This window comes from Scomber scombrus, chromosome 18 (genome assembly GCF_963691925.1).
Source record: "Scomber scombrus chromosome 18, fScoSco1.1, whole genome shotgun sequence".
Classification (NCBI taxonomy): domain Eukaryota; kingdom Metazoa; phylum Chordata; class Actinopteri; order Scombriformes; family Scombridae; genus Scomber; species Scomber scombrus.
In genome coordinates this window covers 22867191-22888806 of record NC_084987.1, presented here as the reverse complement: position 1 = coordinate 22888806, position 21616 = coordinate 22867191, and the positions used below count along the sequence as shown (strand labels likewise).

General features: G+C 41.4%; 2 protein-coding genes across 2 annotated transcripts; both read right to left on the bottom strand.

The window, feature by feature from the left end:
• Positions 1-99: 99 nt before the first annotated feature.
• On the bottom strand, positions 100-4878 carry epor (erythropoietin receptor). The gene is made up of 8 exons (XM_062438897.1): positions 4621-4878; positions 4207-4342; positions 3654-3820; positions 2778-2929; positions 2478-2634; positions 2211-2298; positions 2032-2119; positions 100-1752 (listed from the first exon to the last, which is right to left on the bottom strand). Exons 1-8 carry the CDS (start codon positions 4721-4723, stop codon positions 1012-1014), a joined length of 1632 nt encoding a protein of 543 aa, XP_062294881.1. The 5' UTR covers positions 4724-4878; the 3' UTR covers positions 100-1011.
• A 1992-nt stretch (positions 4879-6870) lies between these two features.
• Positions 6871-19220, bottom strand: rab3db (RAB3D, member RAS oncogene family, b). The gene is made up of 5 exons (XM_062438867.1): positions 18925-19220; positions 13419-13655; positions 9895-10013; positions 9307-9431; positions 6871-9223 (listed from the first exon to the last, which is right to left on the bottom strand). The coding sequence occupies exons 2-5, from the start codon at positions 13653-13655 to the stop codon at positions 9036-9038; spliced, it is 669 nt and encodes a 222-aa protein (XP_062294851.1). The 5' UTR covers positions 18925-19220; the 3' UTR covers positions 6871-9035.
• Positions 19221-21616: the final 2396 nt, after the last annotated feature.

The window sequence follows — 21616 nt, the reverse complement described above, 5'->3', positions numbered from 1 at the left end:
AGTCATTTGGTCAACTGCTTTGGTCCAGACTGAAATATCTCAACAACTAATGGATGGATTGACATTAAACTTTGTACAGACATCCATGGTCCACAGAGAATGAAGCCAAACAAAACTAATAACATTTCCATCAGCCTAAGCTATAGTTTGTCTTTAGTGCTAATTAGCGAATGTTAGCATGCTAATACAATACACTAAGATGGTAAACATTATACCTGAACTTCAGCATTGTTATTGTGAGCATGTTATTATGCTGATGTTAGCATTTAGCTCAAATCACTGCTGTGACAGCAGCCTCACAAAGCTCCTAGCATGGCTGTCGACTAAAGTCTACAACAGTGGGGCTCTATGGCACAGAGGAATAATCTATATCCGTCTATTGGATAAATGGGCAACACTTGAACAAGAATCAGTTCATCAGTTTTAGTCTTTTCATGGGATTTTAATGAAAATAAAAGTATAGAATATCAGCTGCCTTATGCTTAAAGACACATCAGGGCCTGTATTGTCCAGTCTTTCAGGATGTTTACTGCATAGTTTAACCTCATAGCCATTCTGTCATTAAAAGCTTAGAAATAAGAGTACACTTAGCTCAAATATGAATAAATCTCTGGGAACACTCAGGGAGTTTACCTTAATTACAATTATGGTGTAGTTATAAAAGAATTCCTGATCTGATCTACAGGTTAGGATACTAACAGATTGTCTTGGAGACCTTTACACTGATTATCAGTATTTGGTGTGAAAACACACGGCTACCATTTCCATGTAATGGTACTGTCCTGTACAGATCAGGGATGACTTGAATATTGAGATGACATGTACATCCAGTGGACTCTTAGTTCTGAGTCCTTTAGCTTAGACTTTGGTATCAGTGCCTTAATCCCTGGTGTGCTTTTCTTAACAGTTGATGAGAGGCCATGTAGCTTTGGGTGAATATCCGAATACCCTTAACAGAGCATGCTTCAAGCCTCTTCAGTCCATGTGCAGCCTGTCCAGTTCAGCTCCTTCTCAGCAGTCATTTTGGACAGAGTGCTGCCTTGGCAGAAAGGGTCTTCTATGAGCAGGGATCTCGTTCTTGTAGTCGTTGGCATAGATAACCAATCTCCCAATGTCATCTGCTCTGCTCATGGGGCTGTAATCCATTGAGACCCCAGAGTCTGCCACTGCCATGTAGGTATACCCAGGACCTTTCGTTGTCCAGGCGTGACTTGGATACTCAAAACTGGACTTGGATGAAAGGTGACCCGACCCGGAGCTCTGCTGCACAGACCCAAGGTCAGAGTGAGATTCAGACAGCACTGCCTTTTTGGAGGCAAAAAGCACCTCAAGGGGTAAGGTCTCTTCAAGAGTGTCATCTAGATGCTCGTCCTCACCACGGTTGTTGCCACTGAGGGTGACATAAGCGTCTTGAGACTCCAACAGAGAGGAATGGGAGTAGGGGACGGTTTGCTGGTGGAGCGCCCGTAGGCGGTCCATCAACCATGGGTCGTGTGGTGTGGCTCTCCATCCTTCCATCGGAGCTGAATCAACTCTTTCCAGCTGCGCTCTCTCGTCCAGCCCCTTCATCGCATCCTTTTCGTCCTTTCTGCCAATGGTTACAGCTTTAGAAACCTTGGGTGGCAGAGGCGGGGAGGACAGTGAGGGGCTCAGGCTGAGCTCCGCAAGGACTTCCAGAGAAGAGGGACATTCCTCTGAGTAGAAGAAGGTTGGAGTCAACCACAGGCCTCCGTTGGTCTGCCCTAACCATTCCTGTACAAAAACACATCAAAAGATTGTCATATCTCTGTGAAAATGTCTGGCGCTGACCCACAATGTGTATAGTCCCCGCAGCTTCATCTGTACATTGTGTTTAGGGCTAATTAGCAAATATTAGAATGCTATTATAGCAAACTAAGATGGTGCACGTGGCAAAGATTACATCAGCATGTGAGCATGTTAGCGTGCTGATGTTAGCACTTTGCTTAAAGCAGTGTATTGTCTGAGAACAACCTCAAAAACATGGGTGTAGACTCTTAGTATTGTTCTTACCTGAAAGTCCCCACCATAGACAGTAAAAAGGCCTTGGAACTTGCTCTCAGGAGTTGGGATAGTTGGCCAAATCTTTTTCACAAGAAAACTGAAAAAAGCACAAAAAGTAAAAAATATAATTCTACATTCTACATTTGTTTTTAATGTTTTTAGGCTAGGATTTAGGCTGGTTGACTGACCTGCGATTCGACATGAGCACAGCAAGAGACAGCACAACAAGGATGAAAGAGATGACGAGAGTCAAGGACACAATGAGTGGATTGAGTTCTGGAGGAGGCACAGAGTGGTAAAAAAAACAAAGCATTAGAAACAAACAATTCAAAATCAATAAAACAAAATTTTATTTTGGAGGCTGAGATGCTGATACTACTGTGAATATGTGAGAGAGCCAAATGGTTCTTAAAAGTTTTTACATATTTTAATTGCATCTGTCAATTAATACAAACCTGCAGGCAGTGTTCCCATGATCCCCGGGTCAGTCCAGGCACTCCAATAGCCACTGTAGCTAATCCCGTCCAGCTTTACACGGACCCGTACCTTGTACTTGGTACCTGGCTGCAGACCACTCAAGATCAACTCTGAGCTGGCACGTACCACCTCTACCTGCAAAACAGTCCTCAACTCATTAATACAGGTCCATGTGGGCACCTGCCCTCCAACCTGAGAGACAAACCAGCTGCTCAAAGCTTTGTTCAGCCTCTAACATATCACTGAGGTCATGCAGAACATTAAAACAACTGTTGTACCTTCTCCACTTGGCTGTCCACTGTAGTGTAGCTGACCTCGTACATCATGCTATCGTCCATGTACTTGAGAGGGGGTGGCACCCAAGTGACATTCAGCTGACCTGTCTCACCCATGGTCCTCACTGTCACGTTAGACGGAGGGTCCAGAAGAACTGTAGTACAAGAGGCAGCTTGTTAGGAAGGACTTCGAAAGCGGTCAAGGAAAGGTTATTTCTCACCGAAAGTATGTCACACCACACCATACCCTATGTGATACACACATGCTTGTCGCAAGTTTGTATTGATGACAGCACTATTCAAACTTGCAATAACTGAATTTATGTCCACTTTGGAGCAGTTGGAGCAAACCAAACCTTAACACAAAGAAAATGATTGCCTACTTACACATATAATAGACCCAGAAAGATTAGCATTCACTTGGCGTACATGATGAATGTACTGTAATTTCAATATTCAATGTCTTTTTAACTGTCTGTACTGGACAGGAAGAGTACAATTGGTTTGTCAGAGCTTTTTGCTGAAAAAGACACTGATGAGAGCAGTGGGAGTGAACCAAAACCATAAAGTTGGGCGCCATAAAAACCAAAACAATGAGAAGAAAGATGCTATCAAGGTCTGTAGTGCTGACAGGGAACTGCAGCATTGGATGGTAATTCTTTGAGTTTCTAAGCAACCACTTTCACATACAAGTAGGCATGTGATCCATTGTTTAAATTATTGATCCTCGATGTAAATACATAAAATAAATTTAAACAGTATTTTATTATTTTAAAAGTATAGCATTGTAGCCTTCAATCTCATACAAACTTTCCAAATGCATTCCTTTAAGTGTGCAGTGACTGAGGTAGTGGCACAGTTTGCAGTCAAATAACGTACAGAGAAGCTCGACGAGGACTCTGCGATTGTGGATCAGTATCGCCTCTCGATGAACTTGAATGTCCATTTCGACAAACATCTGGATTCGGTTCAGATGGCAGATGTACAACCTTTTCCCGCCAGCTGTATGGAGGGTCCTCAGTGGGCACTTGCTGCTGTTTTCATTTCTGCTCAGGACAGGGGAAGACAGAAACAGTGAGGGTTCAGAGCACAACTTTTTGAAGAATTCTGACATAACACTATGCTGTCTGGTATTATATATACATCTTTTTCATTCACATCTAGACTAATATTTTGGCTTTTTGTGAAGTATTAGGCCCCTAAAACAGTCTGTAAAAACTGTAGAAACCAGTTATTCAATGGCTCTGGTCTACTAACCCTTAAAAAATCCCTATTGGTGTCAAATGATGGTGTAATAGTTTACATTTTTATTTACAGAAAATAAACGAAGACTAACAAATATATCTAGTAACTGTCAGCTTTAACTAAAGTATATCACTAACAACACTGAACACTGCATGGGCTGTTGCCATACCCTCTCAGGGTGACTTACTGGTATTTGTATGTGAAGGAGTACTGATCCACAGATACAGCCTTCTCCTCATTTTCCTCCCAGAAGCACGTGAAGTCCTTCCTGCCCTCAGCAAAGCATTTGGGGCTTTCTGGCTCCTCATTCATCAGTATAGATACTGCAAATGTAATGTATTTTGGAGAGGGGGACAACAGAGAAGTGTCAGGAGCAGTACCGTCAGCGGCGGCATGTTGTTATGATCAGCCAAAAGCTTTCTTGCCTGTTGTCTTGATTATGAAATCTAGTCACTTATTGCAACATAGACTGATACTATAAAAAGAAACAACGATTTTGTTTCCTAGTGTATGTAACAAATTATTTGCGAGGAAGGGGTAATAAAAACATACGTATTCTACTTTAAGAGTTTCTGTTTTGCTGTAAAAAATGTTATCCTACCTTTCTTTTCGAAATTTCGTGCGCCCTGGACGATGGAAGCCGTCCGCATGGCGCAGAATATCGTGTAAAGTGCCAACAATCGGTTCAGGTGATCATATGTCATCCTTTTGTCTTCTCTGTGAACAGAAAGACTTTGGCCTTCTGTTATGCGCCTGCATAACTGGAGAACAACCTGTTACAAACGCGTCTGCTGCAGCTCTTGCTTTCGGGAGGCTTGTTTTTTTGTTTAGATACCATGGATAGCGCAACGCGGTTACGCGCCTGCTTGTGAGCGATAAGATGTGTTGAGCCGAGCTGTTTACTTTCTCCTAAAGTCAGTGAAGAGGAGGTGGGGCAAAAGTCGTACAAAACATTTTACTCTCTTGTTGATGGGCGGGAATCACGCGCTCATTGATGTTTACAACTTGCCTCTGCTGGCTGTGGTGACTGAGGAAATGAGCCTCAGACATGTCCCGTGCGTAAAAGCGCACAAACGTCTAGATAGATGGATATTATAAGTCGCGCTATACGTAGAAGGGGGATTTAAGAATGAAATATGAGGCATTTTATTATTTTCTTAAAGTCAGTATCTCCTTAGCACCTGTCTCATGTGTGAATTGCAGCTCTCAACTGGAGCTGACCCCATCAGGATGCGATTTGAGGAGCCAATTTAATCCTTGCATGTGCCAATAACCGCGTAGTACTCGCACACCTATGTAGTCCAAAACGGTTGCTTATCTACATATTGCACCCATGTGTTTTCTTCGTTTGACTAGCATTATCAGTGCTGCAGGCATCCCTGTTTCTTCATCCACGATAAGTAACCCAGGGGGGCGTAGCGGCCCATCCCCGTCAGTTTAAAATGCAATTCAGCGCTTCTTTACATCATTTGAAAGTGGGCAGGACAGCCAGATCCCGGTAAAATTGGTACCTATGTGAAAAAAGCTGCGTTTCACTCACATGACGACATTTGGCTACACTTTGAACTAGCGTTGTCAAATTCAGCTCCGCATGATTGTGAGCCAGCGTAGTAAAACTCATCTCCAGATAAGTTAAGCTTGAAAGCAGAGGCCCTGCACAAGGAAGGTAGTTGTGTGGTGACAGGAAGAGGAGGATGAGGAAATCTGTATTGTTGTGGAGGACAATGGCAAAGTGTGGTTTCTCTGGTTCTTCAGATAAAACGTGAAAAAAGCCGTGACCTGGTGTTTTGGGGTTAGGAGGTGGATTCATGGTAATATATTACACTTTTGACATTGCTGCCACCACAAAGGCTTAAAGTGCTGCCACTGTGTGTGTGCACCTTGATCTAAACAACTGCTTATAACTTGTTTCATAACTTAAGACAATAATTGGCAATTATGCTCTCCTTTTTTGTAATGAATATATTCTTTATTTTCATATACACATTTCAACATATTAAATGTATTCTTGTTTATATGCAGTTTTGTTTTCCAACCAACATATTCAGGACATAAAATAAAGGGTTCACATAATCTGATCTCCCATCTTTTAGGAAGCTACCAATCAGGGATGCAACACATGAAAACAAAGAAACGATAAACATAAAGAAAGAAAGACGGAACACATCTCTGACTAACAGCTTTAGATGCTACAAACTTATTTCAGTCAGTAGTTTTTCTACAACGCACACAGCAGATACTGGACGTTCAATGTGTGTTCATGCAGCCGCCACCACTGTAAGCTCCTTTGTGAAACCATTACAGAAATGACACTGCATTCTTTTCAAATACATTGCAAAACTGCACAGTGCATTACACATTTAATACAAATGTAGTGTTATAGCCCAGCTGGTGCACGCCACTTCCTTATGTTAGTAGCCCTGCATCAAAACTCATTGTGGTAAAGATGAGATGATAACACTTGATAACTGTTAAACTGTATCACTATTCAGCAGCACACACTGACAGGAGAGATAACTGACCACAGGCTTATACAACAGATGAGGAGGGAGGGAAGTGGAGTGACCACCAGTTGTGACCAAACCCCAGAGCTGTGAGGAACGATGGACTTTGGCGGGGCAATGTGAGGCCGCTATCATACAGAAGTTGTGGTTGAGTAACTGACAGGCAGTAGCCCGTACATGGACAGTGATGGTCAAAATATGGCACTGTAAAAAAAAAAAAAGAAGACAATTAAGAAGAGAAAATCAAAAAATAAAACGTGTTTTTGTACGTTTTTTTTGTACATTCCTGAATTGTGGAGCAATCCAAAAGTCAACCTGGCCAATTTTCATCAATCAGGGTACAGTTTTCAGCTGGGGGGAGGCTCACTGTTCAATACTGAAATGTTTAAAATGGCATCATGGAGCAACAAAAACAACTGAATGTATAGTTTAACCGTTGGCAAACATAACATACTGTGGAATGAAGATTAAAAACTTCATTTTATTCACTTCAGTTAAAATGTGACATATTACAGTAATGGGATATAAAGTGACACAAAGTTGTTGTTTTTTAAACATTCTGCTACAGGTTTTTACTGCTAACAGAGGCCTTGATGTAACTCACAGTTCAGTGTTCTTCCCTTTCTGAGTACACACAAACATACACACAGACACACATGTGCTGCAATTCCACGCAATAGTCATTATGTCAGTAACAACAAAAAATAACAAAAAAAAGACAATTGACTGCTTTGTAAAACTCAAATGTTCAAGCATAGTAGGTTTCCCATTCTACATGTTTTGCCATGCTGTGCTTGAGTGTGTGTGCGTATGTTGTCTAACGTGTATAATGATGAAAACATGGTGGTGTGCATTAGAAAGAGCGAGTCGTTTAAAAGAGAGTGGCAAAAAGGGGTGAGTGAGGACATGCATGCATGTGACGAATACAAGTGTCACCGGTGTTTAACGACTTCCTCACACAAGCACGCTGGCAGCATTTATCGTCGCTCTAACCCTCCTGTTGTTTCAGCCTAAGTGCACGAGAGAGAGAAGGCCGCTGAGGCAGGCAAAGTGCTGGCATTAAGACTCTAGTTGGTTTTCTTAAACATCTTGACTGATGGATTTGATGCTTTAAATATATAATAAGTAATGAGTAATGAGATGTGTACCTCAGAATTTTATAACCGAGATGTCATTTAGGGAAGAAAATAATTATCAGCACCTTATATAAGTTTAACCCCAAAAACAACAATATAAAGGCATACGGTTCTTCTCACAATGAATTTCATTTGGCTGTGCTGTACTGATATGTCCACATTTAAAGGAATTTAGAGGCATTTGATTTCTGTTTGAGGAAATGTTCCACATTTGGGGAAGTACTCTCTTTTTCTGCCAAGAGTTAGAAGAAAAGATTAATACCCCTTTCATGCCTGTACTATAAATATAAAAGCTATTGCCAGCAGTCATTTAGCTTATCTTAGCATGAAGACTGGAAACAGCTAACCTGGCTCTGTCCAAAATCCACCTACCAGCACCTCTAAACCTCAATAACTTGTTTAATCTGTACAAAAACAAATTCATTGTGCTAATATAAGCTAAGTGGTTGCTGGAAATTCATAGTTACTGTACAAATAAAAGCACAGTATTAATCATCCAACACTTGGCAAGAAAGAGAATTAGTGAATTTCCCGAAATATGTAATCAAAGCATTCCTTTAAGCCTTTGCAAAGCTCAATCTGCCTTTGTTTGAGACCTACATTATTTAAAGTACAAAAAAAAGTTTATTCTTCTCTGCTTCAGTCAGTCATGAGCATCAAATGTCCCACATACTGTCGGACTGGACATTGGTCTTTTAGCAGGAAGTGTTGTGGAATTTTGTACGATCTATCCAAAATCACTATCATTATTAAGTTTGTTTCTACAGTATCATACAGTTTAAATAGCTGTTTTTAAGGTTCAGGAGCAACAATCAAATCTTATGTCTCCTAGTGGCATGTAGTCTGGTTTTACAAGGTTAAGGGAAACTCAAGTATATGTATGATCCTCAAACAGAACAATGAATGCCAAATGTACAGCCTTCTAAACATGTGTCTCCATCATATTTGGCGTCACTAGCTTCAAGCTATCTGCGCAAATATTTGACTCCGAAAATTGTAAGCCACTGAACAAAATGTTTCAAGTACGGTAAATTTAAAATGCTAATGGTGCAGCGGTGGTCAAGGTGGTAGATGTGGAGGGAAACAGAGCACAGGACAGTCTTCAGTGGACTATCAGACATCACAGACAGAGTGGGCCTCTTTAGTAGGACAAGAAAGAAGAGGCAGGTTCTGGGGAGCAGAGGGGTCTGACAGAGCTGATGATGACTATCTCAGCTAGCTGTGCTTTGGTCTGTGTTGAGCTGTGTTAGGCTGCAGTAAAGAGAGAGAGAGGAAGAGGTGCAGCACTTTACAATGGTTGAGGCACAGAGAAGGAGTTGGTCTTTATGTGTGCGGATGTGTGTATGTTGAGAGAACTTGGTAAGAAGGCAGACGGTTTAACAAGCACAGCCACCGTGGTTCTCTGAAGGCAAGTCTTTAAGGCCCTGGTTCCTGTGGTTGGAAACAAGATTGGTTTCTCCCTCCATGCTCTCGTTCATCTTCTCGCAGATGACGTCCACTAGACGCTCGAACACCTGCTTGACGTTGATGTTGTCCTTGGCGCTGGCCTCAAAGAACTGGAAACCTGAGGAGGTGGCACAGGTGGCAGAACGTCATTTATACTGTATATGCATGCAGGTAGTACTGTGCATGTGAGAGAGTTCATACCTAGATCCTCTGCGAGACGCTGGCCGTCCTCTGTGGGTACGATCCTGTCGTCCTCCAGGTCACACTTGTTGCCCACTAGGATCACCTGAGCGTTGTCCCACGAGTATGTCTTGATCTGCGTCGCCCTTTAGGACAGAGACACAGAGTAAGTTGCACAGTCTCCATGAATCAAAGTAGTAAAAAGTATAAAAATCTACAATAGATCTGCAGAGCAATTAAGGATCCAACAAATGAGACCCTTTCTTATATATATGGTAATGAAGTATTAACTTAAGCACGGTCAACACTTGTATTTGCAAAGTTCCTGTAGTGCTGCGGTTTGTTCAAGATCTATGGCAATGTCTGTTAAACTAGTCAATCCTTTAAGCAGTTATAGGAAAGTAGTTTTAAATGCATTTATATTCCTGCCTATTGCCTATAAGGATAGAAATATGATGGACTGAGGAATCCAAGAACTCAATAGAATGCTCAAATTTCTAGACTGATGAGTTCTGACTTCATCCCTGGTCTGTGGCATTGCACCAACATTCACTCAACTCTTTTGAAGTTGTTGAGATGTAGCTGGTGTCTGTATCAACAGAAACTCACCAGTCCTGAACTGCGTTGAAGGAGTCCTGGTTGGTGATGTCATACATGAGCAGGAAGCCCATGGCTCCTCTGTAGTAGGCTGTGGTGATGGTGCGGTAGCGCTCTTGCCCTGCTGTGTCCTGCATTTACACACATACAAATGCATATATTTCTATACAATGCTTCACACATGCTTTACATTTATACATTTGCCTATAAAAAACAAAACAGAAATCATCAATTCCCTTAATCATTTTACACCACAAGGGGGCAATATTGTCCAAACTATGAACTTTGACTGCAGCTTTGAGTTGCCTTTGACACAGTCTATGTGGAGCAAATGCAACAGTTATCTATTAAAGTGAGTGGTCTACTCAAGTCCAGCCGTATGATGCAATAACATCTGCCAGGGCAGTGTAGGGTATTGTAGGTTATTTTATACTGAACTTTGGTGTTAAGAGTGGTTTAGATAATCAGTTGTAATGGCAATGACAATCTGAATTTTTCTTCAAACTGACATTTTAACTGACAATTTTGTACCATGATGAGAAGCTTGTAATAAGTCGTTTGAGTTATGAAAGTCAGTAGAAAGTCAAAAGTATACAAAAAAGTTAGGAATATTGTGTACTGGTAGAAAAAAGAATAGATCTGTGAAACTTCTTTTCATTAATCTCTATCTGAGAAGCACTCAGCTTCATCACCACATCTCTATGCCACTTTCTCTGCTTCATACAATCTACCAGAAGATGGCCAGTCCCACCACAATCATTTCTCATCAAACCAGGACCTCTGGCTTACATCAATAACCAGAAGACACACACAGATAACAGAAAAGTGAGCGTCACAGAGGCTGAGGAGGTGTGGCCAACGCTGCCTCCCGGTCCCAGTGAGCCACCTAGTTTATCTGAAGCATCTTCTAATTAAAAGGAGGCTGTGGGTGATGTTGCAGTTTATAGTTTATATTGGATCAACATCAAACAGGTAGACACGAGTTGGTGGAGCGACTCCCCTCCACTCTTACGGTTACTTAGTAACCTGTCTGAGTCCTTCATTTGCATCGAGGGCTTATGTGTTTGTCTGATGTTTTCCTCACACTGAAGAGGAGTGGGAGGAGGAGTGAGTTGTCCAGGTAACCAGAGGCCATTGAGGGGTTATGAATGTTCCATTTCAGCCGGATGGTCGCCTCAAATGATCCCTTCTCACTTTACAAAATGGGCAAGGTGGACAGGGCATGAATCCCTGCATCAGAGGCAGACTCACAGAGATGGCATATTCTTTTATTGTTTCCAATACAGCTACAATCTGCTTTTTGTCAGGAGGTTACTTTTCGGCTTTGACATATTCCAGGTTCATCTTTATCTCACGCAGGCAGAGATGATCAAATATTTGGCGGCGTAATTGGACGTCAAACCAAACAGACGGTCTCCAAGGTTGCCACAGTCAACTCCATCCAGTAAACAAAAGCTGCTCCCTCGTGTGTGTGTGTGTATGTGTGTATGTGTGTATGTTGATAGAGAAGGAGAGGTTTAAATCAGGCTCCTGCACGCTCAAGAGGACCGAGACTGATCTTTAAACATGCGTCACCTGGGTTATTTTTATTGGCTACCAGCACAAAGCAGTGGCGCACACACAGGATATCATCACACACACACATAACATATGTGTGGCAGTGTAATAAGTGTGCGAAAGGTGTGTGCGTGTTTGCTTAAAGATCGGAAACATATTTCCATGACAGAAAAAAAAGGAGGGATGTAAACAATGTGTGTCCATATTGTACATGTGTGGGCTCATGAATTCCCAGTGAAAAGGGTCATGTGTGTTATCAGGCTAGCTTGTTTCCATGATACACACAACAGGGAGGCTCTAAAAAACAAGTAAAATCTCTTACAGATGGTGATCAGTATGAATGGACATGAATCTTACAGTCGGGAAAAGTTCACAGAGTTGATTATTAACGCCACACTTTCAAAAGGGAGGACTTGCAATTTAGACACCGCTCCCACACCCTTTAAATACACTGCCTGCTGTAGTAGTGCCGCAGTATATCTTCATTATGTCTACGTCAGATGCTGATAGGGAACGTCCTCCGCTTCCTGAGCTTAGGAAATACCAGGTCTCTGTGTCATTCAACAGAACCATCAGTTGTTACGGCAAGTCAGGGCACGCAAGTTTGCCCACCTTCTTAAAACCCTCCTAATCACATTACTAGCTAACACACATTATACACTTATTACAGCTCATTCTCAGCTGTTTAAAGTATCACACACACACACACACACACACACACACACACACACACACACACACACACATACACACACACACACACTGCTTATGCTGCGTGTCAGAGACACATGTTTGGTCAGGTAGGCGACTTGAGTGTGTGTTTTGGTGTTGGCTCCTCTGCCGCTGATTCATCTTGGTCAACTTGTGTGTATCATACGGTGGCTCGTACAGTGTTGGTTTAAATGAATCATCTGTTTGAACAGCGTTAACAATGTATATCGACGGGATCTGTAGTGTACTGTGAGGAATGCGATGTACGATATAAAATAGCAGGGTTCAGTCAGGAGATGATTGTTTTAGTTCAGGCAGTGTGTATCTAGCCTCATAATATGTACATTATACATAAAATAAGTTACTATGTTGCAATGTAAATTAACTTAAAGCTACAATAGTATTGCACCTCTATGAAGTTTGGGGAACTCACAACAAAGACATCCAAAAAAGAAAAAAGACGTCAAAGCTACAGATCCTGACTTTTTGTCCCTAGTTTGGGTTAAAATCCTAAAAATGCTGTATCCTACATTTCCCATAATGCAACTAATGTATGTCTTTTTGTCACACACTGCCTACCTGCTCTTTTTTGACATCCCCAATTTGTAAGAAAGCCTTTCTAGTACTTTTAATGACGAGTTCTGACATTATGTGTAAAATAGGCGAAGTTGCCCTTTAAAACAGTGACTGTGTATTTTAACATGTTGTTAACATGTTAAAATACAAGGATACACCTTTGAAATGCCTCATTGCAACTTTTTTCCCCCAGGTAATATTAAGCAATCTTAAAAGTTAAAATAGTAAATAACAAGCATTATCAGATTATTATTCCCAAACTATAAATTTAACCATATTTTTACTAAAAAGCTACATATATTTCCAAATTTGAAGGTGGTAAACCAGGCAAACTGAAAGCTAATTTCTTAGAGGTGAAACCATGTGAACTGGTAGTAGATGTCAGATAAGGCCAGGGAGTAAGAATGTGTATGAAACTATGAGGAAGTTGTTGTTTTTTTTTTTTGTTTTTTTTTTACACTTGCACAACTTACAACTAAACCTGCGGGTAGCTGTCTAAAACATTGACTGATAAAAATGTTATTGTGTGAACAAGCATTCCACACGTGCATCCTTACCTTCCTGTTTTTATTTACAACTGAAGCAATAAAATCTTGAACGGGAGGCATTGTCCACTTTGTTTAAACTATGTTCACCTGTTACAAATGGCAAAAATCAAACCCACAACATATCAGCATTTTTAACCCTCTCACCCAGATCTGCAGTTTGATCCTCTTGTCGTTGCGGAAGACTGTCTTGACCTTGAAGTCGATGCCCACGGTGCTGACGAACGCCGAGGTGAAGGAGTCGTCTGCGTAGCGGAAAAGGAAGGAGGTTTTGCCCACGCTGCTGTTGCCAATGATCAGCAGCTTGAACATGTAGTCAAAGTTCTGGTCGGCGGCGTCCTTTTGGGACGGCTGTTGCTGGAGCCGCGAGTCATTTGATGCCATCTGGAGAAGGAGGGGGAAGCAGGACAAGACAAGGTCAAAAGGCCATAGTTCACTAGCTTTGACAGAGCTTTAAATGAGATTTTACTTCATCAACAAATGGAACGGGCTTAGATATCATGTGACCTCAGTGTGGTCGGGTGGTATCAAGTCATCATACATACAAAAATCTAGCAGGCCAATTGTATATCCAACCAAGACAGGTGTAAGTGTTATCTTACATGTGAACGCCATGGATGACCACGTGTTATCATGTGACCGCCCTGTACGACCACCTGTTATCATGTGACCGCCCTGTACGACCACCTGTTATCATGTGACCGCCCTGTACGACCACCTGTTATCATGTGACCGCCCTGTACGACCACCTGTTATCATGTGACCGCCCTGTACGACCACCTGTTATCATGTGACCGCGCTGTACGACCACCTGTTATCATGTGACCGCGCTGTACGACCACCTGTTATCATGTGACCGCGCTGTACGAACACCTGTTATCATGTGACCGCGCTGTACGACCACCTGTTATCATGTGACCGCGCTGTACGACCACCTGTTATCATGTGACCGCGCTGTACGAACACCTGTTATCATGTGACCGCCCTGTACGACCACCTGTTATCATGTGACCGCGCTGTACGACCACCTGTTATCATGTGACCGCCCTGTACGACCACCTGTGACCATGTGACCGCGCTGTACGACCACCTGTTATCATGTGACCGCCCTGTACGACCACCTGTTATCATGTGACCGCCCTGTACGACCACCTGTTATCATGTGACCGCCCTGTACGACCACCTGTGACCATGTGACCGCCATGGATGACCATGTGACTGATGTTCTACACTTTAGTCACTTGAGCCAGAACTATTCGTCTATGAAGAGTCAAAAGCACCTTGGACATTGAGTTGAGATTAATTTGTTACAAATTCCGATCCCAGGGTCAAAAATTAACTTCCATGTTCAACTCTTATTGATTAATTAATAAATCAGTCTATAAAATATCACAAAAGTTTACATCACAATTTCCTTCTTTAAATGTTTAGTTATCTCTGACCAACAGTCTGAAAACTAAAAATATTTGTTTTACAATAATATTAAAGAAAATAAAGCAACAAATCCTCAATTACTAGATTTATTGTCAGTTTATTTTATTTTAATTATTATTTTTGGAAATTTTCTGTCTTAATTAGACAGTAGATAGATGACAGGAAATGATACGAGATAGAGAGAGATGGGGAATTACTTGCAAAAAAGGTCAGACACAACAGTTCATGTTCAGCACTTAGATCCCTAAACCACCATAGCATGTTGTTGATTAATGTTCTGTAGGGCCTCAACTAACAATAATTAATTAACAATTAGTATTGATTGATCTGATAAATCGATTGATTCTTCTATAAAACGTCAGAAAATAGTGAAAAATCCAAACTGACTTCTTCAAATAGCTTTTTAATCCGACAGACAATCTAAAATCCAAAGAAATCCAACTTTAATCTAGGACAAGAAAAATCAACCTTAAGTATTTAGTTTTGTCTCAACCAACAGTCCACAACACAACAGTCTGTTCATTGCGGGAATATTACTACTTTATTCCGTCTCGCTGTTCTGTATAAAAGGTCCGGACACTGAATGGGGGACAGAGTTGCTCCGTCAGTAAGCGGCTACAGGACGCTGTTGTGTTAGCTGTGTTCAGCGAGCTAGAGAGTGAATGAAGAGAGGGAGCGCTGACAGGAAGCTGACAGAAAGCCACTGAATCAGGTCAATAACACGTTATTTTCTGATTGTTTCACAGCGGTTATGTTCAACAGCACAAATAAACTTCCCCACACACCTCCACCCAACCCTGCAGCTCCACCTCAAACCTCTGAATCTGGAACACCTGTGTGCTATTTAAAAACACAGAGTAGCATTATACTGCTTTAGTTAGTTCAGTGTAAAAAAGCTAAGACTTAAAGAGAGATCTTTATTTCCATCTGTACAATAAATCAACTCTGATCCTGATCCACTTCTAAGACATCTGGAAGTCTGTTATTGATCAGCAAAGACAGTTAGTTTAGTTATTTGAAGAAATGCAATGTAGAAAAAGATATTTACTGAAACAGTATTTTATATGTTCCTAATTAATGAACTAGTTGAGCTTAGATAAACACATCTGCTTTCTTTGTTTTAGAGCTGAAATATGGACATTAGTCTTTTTTGATAGTTTGTTTCAAACATTTATTAACTGGTAAACAATTCCTGTGCTTTGTGGGTGTGACCTTTGTGCTTTGTCATCACCATTCAACCAGTAGTTAAATTACTAAAGCACAAAAAAAAATTCTAGACATAACCTATTAATTTTGCTCTCAGAATGCACCAGAATGAGAAATGAGACCCTACCACCTTAGTCTCTCAAATCTAAAAAACAGAAATATCCAATTACATTAATGTTGGACAAAGAAAAGCAGGACGTTTTCACATCTGAAAGCTGAAATATATGCAAACATTAAAAAATAATAGTTGCAGATTAAATTTCTTTTAATCAACTACTGGTTTCAGTGCTAGAATGAACTGTGCCCCACTCAATGGAGAAGTTACAGAGTGTACTTGTTATTTTTCTACTATTAAATCAAAGCTGAGGCAGATGATAGTGAAATCCATTTGTCATAAAGGTAATCGTGTTGCGACTCCATTAAAGGCTTTGTAAGATAAGATAAGATAGCTTTTATTGTCATTTCTCAAGTTCATGTACATAAGAAATGAAATTGTGTTCCCCTAAAACAAAAAAGTGCATTAATCGAAGTGAAAAAAAAGATAACACTGAGATAACGTTTAGAATGGCTAACATTTGTGTTTTGAAATGACAGAAGGATACACCATCTGTCCATCATTATACCCATTCATCTCAGCGTAATCTCTCCTGAGGGCAGGTGTGAGTTTACCTGACATTACGCCTTTCAGTGTCTGTCATCCAAACAGAGGGAGGAGAGAGAGCAGCTGCACAGCACACGGTGTGAAAAAAAAAAAGGAGACCTAACCTATGTCTATCCCTCCAAACCCACACACATACACAAACAAAAACACACAGCTGATCAATCGCTGCGGTTCAAGCCCTGCCCCTCTCTCTGGTGAGTCTCGTCTCCGTGGAGACCAGACTAGGACTCAGCTGCTGACAAGAGCCATTAGCGGTCAAAGCAGTGAGTCTGCTTGGCTTTTAACTGGCCAGATGGAGGTCTCCAGAGCAGGAACACAGATATCTATCACGATACCACCAAGGGGCGATGGAACAAAGGAGGAGGAGAGGAAGCTCATTACTGAGCCTGGCGAGCTTGGCGAAACTGTTTACTTTGTTGTACACGTTTACTCTCACAACTATTACAGTGCCAGTGTATGAGAGTGATTGACTCTATGCATGTACTGGTGGCTTGGTGTCGTAAACAGTTGTGAGTCAATTTAAAACATGATTTGTTCTATTTGTTTGCTGCTCTCTAATGGTGACAAATGGTGATCTAGTGATGAAAACCAGGCCTGTAACTATTGATTATCTTAATTATAAATTAATCTGATGGTTATTTTCTAGACTAATTTATCTGTTTTGTCTATAAAATGTTAGAAACTAGTGAAAAAAAGCTGTAATCATGTCTTACAGCCTAAAGGTGACATCCTAAAATGTCTTGATTTATCTGATAAAACCAAAGATATTCAATTTATTACCATGTATGATGCAGAAAAGCTTCAAATCCTCACATTGAAAAGAATGTTTCCTGTTTTCAGTTTAAAAGGGGAAAAAAATATTATTCAATTATTATATTGGCTGATTAATTGATTGTCAATCTATCTCTAATTAAAAAACTAACTTTCCACCTTTATTAACTTACATTCAGCTTCCAGTCCACTGTGGTATGAGGTAGACACTCTACACATATGCCAGCCTGTGAAACCTCGTGTGCTGGCTCATGTTGTAATGAACGCTGCTTTACATACAATGGAAAATATAACACAATGCTCTTTCACAACTTCACCGCTTGTTCTGAAGTCTATGTAAATGCCCTTTAAATACCTTCTCCTCAGACTGGAGAAGTGTTCTCCGGGTATTACAAAAAAGTCATAACTCGAGTCTCTCTAATCCCTACAAACACTAGCTGTGAAATCCCAAATCACCTGACGCCTGCGCTATGCGAGGGTCTCCGAGGGGACATTTTTTTGCCTACTTACAGTACTGATCCCATAGCATGGATCCACCCACACTCATATTACACTATTTTCTTACTACAACTTTCCCATCAGCTGAGCCTAAGCCTGAGGTAAACCCAGTCACATGTGCTCAATGTTTACTGTGCAGGCTTGTAAAACACATTACTGAAATGATCTCTTTTAATAGCCTGTGTACATTTTTACTCATAAACATGTTACATAAGTCCATTATATAGTGTTTCCTGTAACCGTGTTGCTTAATTTTGTGGTGTTAAGTTCCCTGTCACTATGTAAATGACACTCAAGAAGACACATGACACATTGCAACTAACTGCAATTATAAAAGCCTTCCTTCTTCACATGCTGATGATGTCTTAAAGTGACATTTCAGTCTTTCAAACAAAACAGCCTGACCACATCACAGTGTCCCACATCAGCACCTGCTATGATAATATCACCTGGCAGTCATCTTCAGTGTGGTGCAGCACAGATGAGAATGGAAGCTCTTTATGGCTGTGCATTATCTCAAGTAAAACAAATATAAGCCATTGTGGTGGCCAGGGCCGGATGATGGTGCAGCCAGGTCCCTCAGCTGGCACTGTTTGCTGAGCCAGGAGCCGGCAGGCAGGAAATAACCATTATTGATTAGCTGGCAGCTGTCACATCTGTTCTTTCATTAAGGGAAGGGGCTGGGACGCAAACATAGACGGATGATAAAAGGCTTGGACATTGTTTCGATTTTTTAGAAAGCCATTATTGTTAATACTCAGTGCCAAATATTCTCCCATCATGCAACAATTGTGTGCCAGAACCAAAAACAGAGTGGTAAATCCCATTAGTTACATTTCGTGGGGATCAATTGAAATCACACACACACACACACACACACACACACACACACACACACACACACACACACACACACACACACACACACACACACACACACACACACACACACACACACACACACAACTATTTTAAAAAGGCAACAAGTCACTTTATTTTTAGAGAAGGTGTCCTAACATTACAATCAGGCATGAAAGAAATAAACAAACACCACACCAGACCCAGAAACTTCCAGAAACTCACCTTTTCGCAAAAGAAAACAAACGTCCAATTCGGTTCCTTTTACCTCTAGGAATGATACTGTACTGTGATATCTTCAGTCCGGCAGTGAGATGCCGGGTTAAGAATCTTGTAAAAGTACAGCTAACAAAGCAAAGTGCACCTTTCTGCTCCAGCAGCAGCAGCAAGCAGCAGCCGAGGAGCTTTCCTTCCTCGACAGGCTACTTGTTTCCCGTTTCGGTATTCACTGTTTCACGGGCTGGAGCTGCTCCCGGATCTCGGTTGTTTACAGAACTGAAACAGTCGGTGCTGAAGCTCCTCCGTCTGTCACAGTTAATGCGAACGCTGGAGCAGACAGCTACATGACGCTGCGCGTGGAGAGGGCTGTCCCTCGAGCTTGCGCACGTGAGCGCGCGGGAACCACACAGAACTCACACGCCCTAAAGAAACAGCTTTATAATAGGCTACCATACAGGACTGTGCCCAGGTTATTCATTACTTTCTAATGACCATATTTATTTTAGAATATTCACCACTTTAGGGTTTTAGGAAGTGTGAAATGCCTCTTTTTATGGTATCATTATTGCCTAATATTTCAATGATACTCTATAGAAACTTGAGTTTTTAAGACTCAACTTATCCCTATCAGCAGGGCAGGGTTAATTTGTCAGGGAGCCTATGGGGGAAAAATGAGCTGTGGGTCCCATCTGTCTCCCCCTCCCATTCTTCTCAGTTGTGTTTGTAATCTGTTATGTTCGAAGGAGTACTTTACAACATTTAGGGTCAGTCTAATACGTGTTATCACTGTAGAGAATTAAGCGAAAAGATTGATACCACTTTTATGTCTGTAATGTAGACTTCAGCCAGAAGCTGGAAAACTTAGATTAGTACAATCACTGAAAATGGGCAACAGCAAGTCTGGCTTTGTCCAAAGGTAACAAAATCTGCCTACCAGCACCTGTAAAACTCACCTATTAGCATTTTATGTCCCATTTTGAATTCATAAAAGGAGGCAGGGTATAAAAAAAAGACATTGCAGGGTGTAGTAACGTTATGCAGTCTCACAGTGAAGACTCCAGGAAGTGACTGCTTCCAGCAAAGAAATGGTCCAGTACCCAATGATTAAAAATGCAGAAGCCACTGTGAGGCTCTTATCATTTCATTTAAACCTACGTAAATCATGCTTTATTGTGTTACCAAACGAATTCAATAAAAATCAGTCCATTTTCTTTCTACAAACTTATTTAGATGCAGACCTCAGATAGAATCCAGTTTTGCCTTTTAGGACTTAAAGTTGTATATTGTGTTGTCTGTTGTCTGTATATACCACCAGTGTATGGTCTTCACTGCTCACTATTGGTTACATTATGTGCTTTGGTAGTTTTATTTGTTTGGGTCAAGGAGTCTGTTTGTGTTAGCACTTTTATCAAACTGAGCAGCCTAATCCTTTGATAAATTGCACATCCGTTTTGGGTCTAAGTGTTTTTATACTGCAAGTGGATATGGGTGATAACACTATCATCAGGGTCTGAGGTGGCAACAAGCCTAAACAAAGATCTGAAAAAATTCAGAAAGTGGCCTGATGTGCGGAGGGTTACATACCCAGCAAGTGTAAGGCAATAATCCTGTCCAGAAAGAGGAATCTACCCGGTCCTGAGCCATTCTTTAGGATCACTAAAACCAAGCTCAATGAGCAGATGGAAATGTTAGGAATATGCATTGACAGAAAACTCCAGTGGACCATTCATCTGTCAAACGTCTGCAAACATGCTGGACAATGTTTTGGACCATTGCAGAAGTTGCTTAACGAGCTTCTGAAAGGAGAGCCAACGTCTACAAAACCCAGGTCAGGAGCATCATGGCACACTCTTGCCTTGTTTGGATGAATGCGTAACAGACCACTCTTGGGCAGCTAGATATCATCTAGAAAAAGGCACTAAAGATCATTGGTGTGCATTTAGGACTACACCCTAAAAGATTATGCCATCATCAAGCTGGGCTATCACAGAACAGTTCCTGCTACAACTGTTCTTTTCAAGATGCACATTCCCAACTGTTCAGCAGACCTGACAGCACTGCTACCCTGAGCTCATGTCCCAGATCCAACCACCTGCAGGTTACCACCAAGTCGATGCCTTGTCACTCCCCAGTGCTAACACCAAATGCCTTGACAGGAACTTTCTCCACTCTGCTGTAACAATATGGAACAGCCTAACCCCCCCTGTCGTCAGAGACATCGAATCAAGTAGTGTTCATGTGTTCAAGAGGAGACAGAACAAACACCTCCTCAGCAGGAGACTGCAAAAGCACTTGTATTCATGAAGCTTGTCTATCTGTAACAGCATAATAATAAAAAATCCATCAGATCAGACAATTGCAAATTAGGTCCACATTTCCACATTAGAGATGATTGAATAAAGCTGCCTGAGACTCTCTGGCTCATAATTAATTCAACAAAACATATTACTGCGGGGCTGCTCTGCAGTATCACTATAGGTCCAAATAATGAGCCCTGAACCGGCAGCAGTCTAAGGTTCAGAGTGTGTGATTGCTGCAGTGACTCTTTCTTGCACACAAACACACACAAATTCATTTCCTTGTGTGTGTCAGGAATGAGGGAGGTTGGTGGAACTTGTCTGGTGCGAGTCTTCAACACTTCCTTTTGTTTCCCTGCTTCCTCATGTTTTTACTTCGCACACCCATAGTAGGGGAATTT